Below are 10,180 nucleotides of genomic sequence, written 5' to 3' on the forward strand. Positions count from 1 at the left end.
AACACCGCTAAATAGTTAACACCATAGAATCGATTGACGCACCAGTGAGGTCATATAACAAAAATCCCCATCAATATGTGTCAGTTTAAGCTAGAGATATCTGTTTCTTTGCATTCCAACCTCATAGTGTGAAAATATACAGTGCCTTCAGAAAGTATTATTAACACCTTTTGACTTTTCCCACATATTGTTGAGTTACGTGTTGGGATTCAAATGGATTTAATTGTCACTTTTTTGTCAACAATCTACCAAAATACTCTATATGGTCAACGTGGAAGAGAAATTCTAACATTTGTAAGAAATGTATGAAAATGAAAACAGTAATATACTGTATCTTGATTACATAAGTATTCAACCGTCTGAGTGAATACATTAGAATCATCTTTGGCAGAGGCGATTAAAGCTGTGAGTCTTGGGTAAGTCTAGCAGCTTGCCACATCTGGATTGTGCAGCATTTGCCCATGATTATTTGGAAAATTCTTCAAGCTCTGTCAAATTGGTTGTTGATCCTTTTCATGTCTTGCAATAGATTGTCAAACAGATTTAAGTCAAAACTGTAACTCGGCAACTGAGGAACATTCACTGTCTTCTTGGTTTAGTTTATACGGATCCCCATTAGCTACTGCACAAGAGGATCTTCACTCCCTGGGGTGTACATAAAACATACAAATACATGACAAAGTACAGAACAGTAAGACAATAATAGCATAAGATATTACATTAAATAACAAATTAAATCTTTTAAAAAGTTATATATAGAAAAGACACCAAAAGATTTGGTGTAGATTGGGCCTTGTAGTTTAGGTTATTGTGTCTGGTGGACAGCAGACTGAATCAGGTTTTCCTTAAGGATTTTATCTGTGCTTAGCTCCATTCAGTTTATTTTTTGTCCTGAAAAACTCTCCAGTCCTTAACTGTTACAAGCATACCGAGAAGATGATGCAGCCACCACTATGCTTGAAAATATAGAGAGAGGTACATTTACATTTACATTTAAGTCATTTAGGTACTCAGTAATGTGTTGTATTTGATTTGCCCCAAACATAACACCTTGTATTCAGGACAATAAGTTAATTAATTTGCCACCATTTTGCAAACAGGATGTATGTTTTTGGAATATTTGGATTCTATACAGGCTTCATTCTTTTCACTCTGTCAGTTCGGTCAGCATTTTGTAGTAACTACAATGTTGTTTGTCCATCCTAAGATCTCTCCTATCACAGCCATTAAACTCTAACTGTTTTAAAGTCATCACTGGCCCCATAGTGAAATTCGTGAGCGGATTCCTTCCATTCCGGCAACTGAGTTAGGAAGGACGGCAGTATCTTTGTAGTGACTGGTCGAATTGATACACCATCCAAATTGTAGTTAAAAACTTAATTAAGCATGCTCAAAGGGAGATTCAGTCTGCTTTTTTAAAACCATCTACCAATAGGTGCCCAACTTTGGAAAACGTCCCTGGTCTTTGTGGTTGAATCTGTGTTTGAAATTCACTGCTCGACTGAGGGACCTTTCATACAATTGTATGTGTGGGGTACAGAGATGAGGTAATCATTCCAAAATAATGTTAAATACTATTAATGCACACAGTGACTCCATTCAACTTGTTCTGTGACTTGGTAAGCACGTCTTTACTCCTGAACTTATTTAAGTGTGCCATAACAAAATGGTTGAATACTTATTGACTAAAGACATTAGTAAACATTTCTAAAAACATAATTTAACTATGAAATTATGGGCTATTGTGTGTAGGCCAGTGTCACACAATCTCAATCTAATCCATTTTAAATTCAGGCTGTAACACAACAAAATATGGAAAAAGTCAAGCGATGTGAACACGTTCTGAAGGCACTGTACACAAAACAGAGCTAAATCTAGTTTTTGACTGCACTTGGCCTGTAGGGTTTGCATTGAAAAAAAAAAAAACATAATTCAGGTGCCAGGTCAGACAATTTTTGATGTGTAGCTGTTTTGTCTATAATCACCCTGCAGTCAAACCTATTCATAAACTGTTAACGTAATACTGGTTTGTAAAGACTTTTTATTACATTTGTCAAACTGTAAGTTGAAGAAACAAGTACTGTATTGCAGTTGAAAATAAATTAGTTCATAGTTAATCAAGAGAGTTAATAACAAAACTCAACAATAAACATTGTAATCTAGCTTATTACACATTAAATAAATAAGTGATAAACGTTTTAGTAAGTGGATAGCACAGCTTGAAACCACAAATGACATAGCTAATAAATATATAAACATTCCATGTTCAGCTCAGCTGTATCTTTGATTAACAATCATATATCTATAATATAAAACGTAGTACATTGCACAAAAAACATGTGGCCTATTAAACCCATTATCAATTTTCTTTTTATGATAAAAATATATGCAACTCCCCACTTGATCTTTTCAGATGCAATTGTATATCGTAACAAGGAATTTTCCATGCATTAAAGTCCTGTGATTAGCAGATATAGATGATTGGTTGTTCTTGTGATGACAGTTGCCCACAGATGTCAGCGTTGTCACCTCAGAAGAAACCGTTTCTGGTGGTGTAATGTACATTGTAAGATCTACGTCTGTGCCAGCGTCTCCTTGCAGCTGCACAACAGCCACATAGCATGCACTGCAAAACAAAGATGGTGAAGTATGATTCACATGCTAAATCAATATCATTGCAGACATCGAACAGCTTATTTGATCATATACTTTGTAGAGTATTTTCACAGTACACAAGTGAACACAAGCCTATACGTACACATAGCAGGATCCACAGGGGTACCAGAATGATAGCGATGCCACAGGGGATGATAATGGCCAGAGCCCAGCCAGGAAAACCTCCATTACTTGTGGTATTGAAAGTAGTGGTCAGCAAAAGGGTTGGAAGTGGTGAGGTACTGGTAGTTGTTGGGGCAACCGTGGTTGTTAGGAGACCTAGAATACACATTTAAATACAATTTAGGGGGATTATAAACTAGAACATAGATATGAAAGTGTTTTCGAGATTGAGTATTACACGTACTGTACACAGTGTTTTATAACTTGCCATAATAAAAAAATGAAATGGCAACAAAAGCAGCATACCTGAGACTTTTAAGACTTCCTCTAGAAAAGCACTAGGGAGCTTGACGTCTTCCTCTTTGTATACATACATGATGTCTGCCCTGATTTGAGTGCCAACAATACTGTGGACGTAAACATTGGTTTTGTGTGAGAGTTGAACATCTTCCCTCCATCCTGTTTAGCTGTACAAACAGCAGCTGTATGAAATCTGCAGACATTCTAAAGAGTGCAGTTGAGAAAGATGGGTTGGTTCACAGACATGGCATTGTACTTACGTGAAGTTGGCATTGGGAAAGACAAATGGTTTGCCATCTGGTTTACTAAGAATTTCATGGAGCTAAAAGGGGACAAAACAACAAGTTGTCAATTACTATCATGACCTGAACATGACCATGGATGTATCTTATGTATAGAAGTATCTTACTAGGTTGTTAATTGAATCCTGTATCTTGTTGTAGGTCTCGCTGGTGAATGTGAGTCTATCTCTTTGAGACTCCATGGTTACATTGGTTATTTTGAAACCAAGATCGACGGCAAATGAAGTATCTGTAAGTTCTGTGAGCACACAAGAAAAAGTGTTATGATAGACAACAGACCAAATGAACTGCTACAATATAGGAGTTTCAACATTAAAAAACATTCAAGAAGTATTTAGATAGCGGGAGCAGTTGAATGTTTACCTATGAAACGATATATAGAGAGAGTGGAAATAAATGTGATGATATAAGTCTAATTTCTTGAACTCACTGATATAAGTTGCATTCTGGAAGGTGGTCTGAGTGCTTCTCTGAATGTTGAATTGACGAGACAGTTGCTTGTTGATGACACCAAGGACATCATCCTCAGTGGGGACTAGTGTGTTGAGCTGGAACACCAATCTAACAAAAACCACCACTGTGCCAAATCTAAGAGAAAATAGTAATAAATGAACATGTCATTTCCTAAAGAAAATATGTGTGCTTGCTAGCTTGTCTTATATTTTTTTATGGCTGTGAAATAAGATTTATTAGTGGTAGTGACTGCAGTAGTAATGGTAGGTAGATGGGAAAACTTTGGTTTTTGGTTTGGTTTGGTGTCTCTAGCTTGAACGGATCAAGAGTTACCACTATTGTTAGGTTATTACATGCTAGTTTCTACTTGTTTAAATGTGTATAGTTTATAACGTTTTGAATTGTTGTAGTACAAAAAGTATAAATGCTATAAAATATATATCTAAGTTGATTCCGTGTTTAACTTAAAGCATTTAAGTGCTAAAGCGGGCTAAATGAATCAAATAATTAGAAGTATGTCAAAAAAATATGGTTGTTTTACCTTCAGCAAGCATATTAATTGGATTGAAATAGCGCCTATACACAAACTGAGGTACACAAAGAGCTTTTCTAAAGAATGGCTGACATTTTGAATGCTTTTGCTTCAAAGTTGGTTCTTCGCTTCAAAGTTTCCTTGATTGACAAAGTGTTTATTCAATAGCATAAAATAATTATGCAAAACATATCTTGCTTACCTGGTTGTTGATGTCCCTGAAGCCATAGAAGTTGTTGATGTCCCTGAAACCATAGAAGTTGAAGTAAAAGTTGGAAGTACAATTGTGGTTGTACTTGTAGGTGCTGCAGTCGTAGTCATTGTTGGAGCAACAGTTGTGGTCGTTGTTGTAGGACCTGCAGGTTGAATTGCCATGCTAGAAGCTACAATGGTGGTGGTGGCTGTAAGAGCTGGAGTTGCCATTGTTGGAGCTAAATTCGTAGTTGTCATTATGGCAGCTGAAGTTGTGGTTGTCATAGTAGAAGATACAGTTGTGGTGGTTATAGAAGCTTCAGTTATGGTTGTGGAAGTAGGAGCTTCTATGGTGCTGTTGATAGTAGGAGCAGTGGTAGTTCTCGTAAAAGCTGCAGTTGTGGTTGTCGTAGGAGCTGCAGTTGTCGTAGAAGCTGCAGTTGTCGTAGGTGCTGCAGTTGTCGTAGTACGTGCTGCACTTGTGGTTGTCGTAGTAGGTGCAATTGTAGTTTCTGTAGCAAGTGCTCTAGTTGTAGTAGTTGTAATATCTACAAATGTTGTAGTAAGAGCTGCAGTGGTTGTCGTAAGCGCTGCTGATGTAGATGTAGTAGGAGCAGTAGCAGGTACCTCAGTTGTAATGTTCAGAAGAGATACAGTTGTCATATGAGCTGCAGTTGTCCTAGTAGCTGCAGTTGTCGTACGAGATGCAGTTGTCGTAGGAGCTACAGTTGGTGTTGCAGGTGTTGCTGTTGAAGTGATCGTAGGAGCTTCAGTTGTAGCTGTCATAGTAGGTGTGGTTGTTGTCGGAGCTTCAGTTGTAGCTGTCGTGGAAGGTGTGGTTGTTGTCGTTGCTGCACTTGTAGCTGTTTTAGGAGCGACAGTTGTTGTAGTAGGACCTACAGTTGTTGCAGGTTCAGCTGCTGCAGTGCTTGAAACTACAACAAATATTGTAGTCGGATCTGCAGTTGTGGTTGTAGCAGTAGGTGCAGTTGTGGTTGGCGTAGTAGTTGCTGCAGTCATAGTCGTTGTAGGAGCTGCAGTTGTAGAAGGTGTTGCAGTTGAGGTTGTCGTAGGAGCTGCAGAGGTAGTTGTTGTGGGAGCTACAGTGGTCGTAGTAGGTGCTGCAGTTATCGTAGTAGGTGCTCCAGTTGTCGTAGTAGCTGCAGTTGTCGCAGGAGCTGCAGTAGTTGTAGGTGCTGCAGTTGTCGTAGGTGCTGCAGTTGTCGTAGAAGCTGCAGTTGTCGTAGGAGCTGCAGTTGTCGTAGGAGCTGCAGTTGTCGTTGCAGGTGTCGTAGGAGCTTCAGTTGTAGCTGTCGTAGTAGGTGTGGTTGGTGTCGGAGCTTCAGTTGTAGATGTTTTAGGAGCTACAGTTGTTGTAGTAGGACCTACAGTTGTAGTTTCAGCTGCTGTAGTGCTTGTAAGATCAACTAATGTTGTAGTAGGATCTGAGGTTGTGGTTGTAGCAGTAGGTGCAGTTGCGGTTGTCTTAGTAGTTGCTGAAGTCATAGTGGTTGTAGGTGCTGCATTTGCTGTAGTAGGTGCTGCAGTTGACGTAGTAGGTGCTGCAGTTGTCGTAGGTGCTGCAGTTGTCATAGTAGCTGCAGTTGTCGTAGGAACTGCAGAAGTAGTTGTTGTGGAAGCTACAGTTGTCGTAGTAGGCGCTGCAGTGGTCGTAGTAGGTGCTGCAGTTGTCGTAGTAGGTGCTCCAGTGGTCGTAGGTGCTGCAGTTGTCGTAGGTGCTGCAGTTGTCGTAGTTGCTGCAATTGTTGTAGGGACTGCAGAAGTAGTTGTTGTGGGAGCTACAGTTGTCGTAGTAGGTGCTGCAGTTGTCGTAGTAGGTGCTCCAGTTGTCGTAGGTGCTGCAGTTGTCGTAGGTGCTGCAGTTGTCGTAGTACGTGCTCCAGTTGTCGTAGGTGCTGCAGTTGTAGCTGTTTTAGGAGGTACAATTGTCGTAGTAGGTGCTCCAGTTGTCGTAGGTGCTGCAGTTGTCGTAGTAGCTGCAGTTGTCGTAGTAGGTCCTCCAGTTGTCGTAGGTGCTGCAGTTGTCGTAGGTGCTGCAGTTGTCGTAGTAGGTGCTCCAGTTGTCGTAGGTGCTGCAGTTGTAGCTGTTTTAGGAGCTACAATTGTCGTAGTAGGTGCTCCAGTTGTCGTAGGTGCTGCAGTTGTCGTAGAAGCTGCAGTTGTCATAGAAACTGCAGGAGTAGTTGTTGTGGGAGCTACAGTTGTCGTAGTAGGCGCTGCAGCGGTCGTAGTAGGTGCTGCAGTTGTCGTAGTAGGTGCTCCAGTTGTCGTAGGTGCTGCAGTTGTCGTAGTAGCTGCAGTTGTCGTAGGAACTGCAGAAGTAGTTGTTGTGGGAGCTACAGTGGTCGTAGTAGGTGCTGCAGTTGTCGTAGTAGGTGCTCCAGTTGTCGCAGAAGCTGCAGTTGTCGTTGTAGTGGTCGTAGGAGCTTCAGTTGTAGCTGTCGTAGTAGGTGTGGTTGTTGTCGGAGCGTCAGTTGTAGCTGTAGTGGAAGGTGTGGTTGTTGTCGTAGCTTCAGTTGTAGTAGTTGCTGCAGTTGTAGCTGTTTTAGGACCTACAGTTGTCGTAGTAGGTGCTCCAGTTGTCTTAGGTGCTGCAGTTGTCGTAGTAGGTGCTCCAGTTGTTGTAGATGCTGCAGTTGTCGTAGTAGCTGCAGTTGTCATAGGAACTGCAGAAGTAGTTGTTGTGGGAGCTACTGTTGTCGTAGTAGGCGCTGCAGTGGTCGTAGTAGGTGCTGCAGTTGTCGTAGTAGGTGCTCCAGTTGTCGCAGAAGCTGCAGTTGTCGTTGTAGTGGTTGTAGGAGCTTCAATTGTAGCTGTCGTAGTAGGTGTGGTTGTTGTCGGAGCGTCAGTTGTAGCTGTAGTGGAAGGTGTGGTTGTTGTCGTAGCTTCAGTTGTAGTAGTTGCTGCAGTTGTAGCTGTTTTAGGAGCTACAGTTGTCGTAGTAGGTGCTCCAGTTGTCTTAGGTGCTGCAGTTGTCGTCGTAGCTGCAGTTGTCGTAGGAACTGCAGAAGTAGTTGTTGTGGGAGCTACAGTTGTCGTAGTAGGTGCTGCAGTGGTCGTAGTAGGTGCTGCAGTTGTCGTAGTAGGTGCTCCAGTTGTCGTAGGTGCTGCAGTTGTCGTAGTAGCTGCAGTTGTCGTAGAAACTGCAGGAGTAGTTGTTGTGGGAGCTACAGTTGTCGTAGTAGGCGCTGCAGTGGTCGTAGTAGGTGCTGCAGTTGTCGTAGTAGGTGCTCCAGTTGTCGTAGTTGCTGCAGTTGTCGTAGTAGCTGCAGTTGTCGTAGAAACTGCAGGAGTAGTTGTTGTGGGAGCTACAGTTGTCGTAGTAGGCGCTGCAGTGGTCGTAGTAGGTGCTGCAGTTGTCATAGTAGGTGCTGCAGTTGTCGTAGGTGCTGCAGTTGTCGTAGGTGCTGCAGTTGTCGTAGTAGCTGCAGTTGTCGTAGGAACTGCAGAAGTAGTTGTTGTGGGAGCTACAGTTGTCATAGTAGGCGCTGCAGTGGTCGTAGTAGGTGCTGCAGTTGTCGTAGTAGGTGTTCCAGTTGTCGCAGAAGCTGCAGTTGTCGTTGTAGTGGTCGTAGGAGCTTCAGGTGTAGCTGTCGTAGTAGGTGTGGTTGTTGTCGGAGCGTCAGTTGTAGCTGTAGTGGAAGGTGTGGTTGTTGTCGTAGCTTCAATTGTAGTAGTTGCTGCAGTTGTAGCTGTTTTAGGAGCTACAGTTGTCGTACTAGGACCTACAGTTGTTGCAGGTTCAGCTGCTGCAGTGCTTGAAACTACAACTGATGTTGTAGTAGGATCTGCAGTTGTGGTTGTAGCTGTAGGTGCAGTTGTGGTTGTCGTAGTAGTTTCTGCAGCAGTCATAGTGGTTGTAGGAGCTGCAGTTGTAGAAGGTGTTGCGGTTGAGGTTGTCATAGCAGCTGCAGAAGTAGTTGTTGTGGGAGCTACAGTTGTCGAAGTAGGCGCTGCAGTGGTCGTAGTAGGTGCTCCAGTTGTCGTAGGTGCTGCAGTTGTCGAAGTAGCTGCAGTTGTCGTAGGAACTGCAGAAGTAGTTGTTGTGGGAGCTACAGTTGTCGTAGTAGGTGCCACAGTGGTCGTAGAAGGTGCTGCAGTTGTCGTAGTAGGTGCTCCAGTTGTCGTAGTAGGTGCTCCAGTTGTCGTAGATGCTGCAGTTGTCGTAGTAGCTGAAGTTGTCGTAGGAACTGCAGAAGTAGGTGTTGTGGGAGCTACAGTTGTTGTAGTAGGCACTGCAGTGGTCGTAGTAGGTGCTGCAGTTGTCGTAATAGGTGCTCCAGTTGTCGTAGGTGCTGCAGTTGTCGTAGTAGCAGCAGTTGTCGTAGGAACTGCAGGAGTAGTTGTTGTGGGAGCTACAGTTGTCGTAGTAGGTGCTGCAGTTGTCGTAGTAGGTGCTCCAGTTGTCGTAGGTGCTGCAGTTTTCGTAGGTGCTGCAGTTGTGGTAGTAGGTGCTCCAGTTGTCGTAGGTGCTGCAGTTGTCGTAGAAGCTGCAGTTGTCGAAGGAACTGCAGAAGTAGTTGTTGTGGGAGCTACAGTTGTCGTAGTAGGCGCTGCAGTGGTCGTAGTAGGTGCAGCAGCTGTCGTAGTAGGTGCTCCAGTTGTCGTAGGTGCTGCAGTTGTCGTAGTAGCTGCAGTTGTCGTAGGAACTGCAGGGGTAGTTGTTGTGGGAGCTGCAGTTGTCGTAGTAGGCGCTGCAGTGGTCGTAGTAGGTGCTGCATTTGTCGTGGTAGGTGCTCCAGTTGTCGTAGGTGCTGCAGTTGTCGTAGGTGCTGCATTTGTCGTAGTAGCTGCAGTTGTCGTAGTAGCTTCAGTTGTCGTAGGAACTGCAGAAGTAGTTGTTGTGGGAGCTACAGTTGTCGTAGTAGGCGCTGGTCAGTGTGCTCAGTTGTCGTAGGTGCTGCAGTTGTCGTAGTAGCTGCAGTTGGTGAACTGCAGAAGTAGTTGTGTGGGAGCTACAGTTGTCGTAATAGGTGCTGCAGTTGTCGTAGGTGCTGCAGTTGTCGTAGTAGCTGCAGTTGTCGTAGGAACTGCAGAAGTAGTTGTTGTGGGAGCTACAGTTGTCGTAGTAGGCGCTGCAGTGGTCGTAGTAGGTGCTGCAGTTGTCATAGTAGGTGCTGCAGTTGTCGTAGGTGCTGCAGTTGTCATAGGTGCTGCAGTTGTCGTAATAGCTGCAGTTGTCGTAGGAACTGCAGAAGGAGTTGTTGTGGGAGCTACAGTTGTTGTAGTAGGCGCTGCAGTGGTCGTAGTAGGTGCTGCAGTTGTCGTAGTAGGTGTTCCAGTTGTCGCAGAAGCTGCAGTTGTCGTTGTAGTGGTCGTAGGAGCTTCAGGTGTAGCTGTCGTAGTAGGTGTGGTTGTTGTCGGAGCGTCAGTTGTAGCTGTAGTGGAAGGTGTGGTTGTTGTCGTAGCTTCAATTGTAGTAGTTGCTGCAGTTGTAGATGTTTTAGGAGCTACAGTTGTCGTACTAGGACCTACAGTTGTTGCAGGTTCAGCTGCTGCAGTGCTTGAAACTACAACTGATGTTGTAGTAGGATCTGCAGTTGTGGTTGTAGCTGTAGGTGCAGTTGTGGTTGTCGTAGTAGTTTCTGCAGCAGTCATAGTG

The 10,180-nt window shown here is 43.5% G+C and overlaps 2 protein-coding genes across 2 annotated transcripts; both read right to left on the reverse strand.

The window, feature by feature from the left end:
* Positions 1-2,058: 2,058 nt before the first annotated feature.
* Positions 2,059-6,525, reverse strand: LOC124012222 (mucin-5AC-like; the record flags this gene model as incomplete). Its single annotated transcript, XM_046325697.1, has 7 exons — positions 2,059-2,626; positions 2,759-2,934; positions 3,085-3,185; positions 3,339-3,400; positions 3,488-3,618; positions 3,811-3,968; positions 4,568-6,525. Coding segments are annotated over 7 exons (2,682 nt in total), but the record flags the coding sequence as incomplete, so codon positions are not given.
* Positions 6,526-6,963: 438 nt separating this feature from the next.
* LOC124012223 (mucin-5AC-like) lies at positions 6,964-9,021 on the reverse strand (the record flags this gene model as incomplete). The annotated part of the gene is made up of 2 exons (XM_046325699.1): positions 6,964-7,161; positions 7,246-9,021. Coding segments are annotated over 2 exons (1,974 nt in total), but the record flags the coding sequence as incomplete, so codon positions are not given.
* Positions 9,022-10,180: the final 1,159 nt, after the last annotated feature.

The sequence above is a fragment of the Oncorhynchus gorbuscha genome, linkage group LG24 (assembly GCF_021184085.1).
Source record: "Oncorhynchus gorbuscha isolate QuinsamMale2020 ecotype Even-year linkage group LG24, OgorEven_v1.0, whole genome shotgun sequence".
NCBI classification, from domain to species: Eukaryota; Metazoa; Chordata; class Actinopteri; order Salmoniformes; family Salmonidae; genus Oncorhynchus; species Oncorhynchus gorbuscha.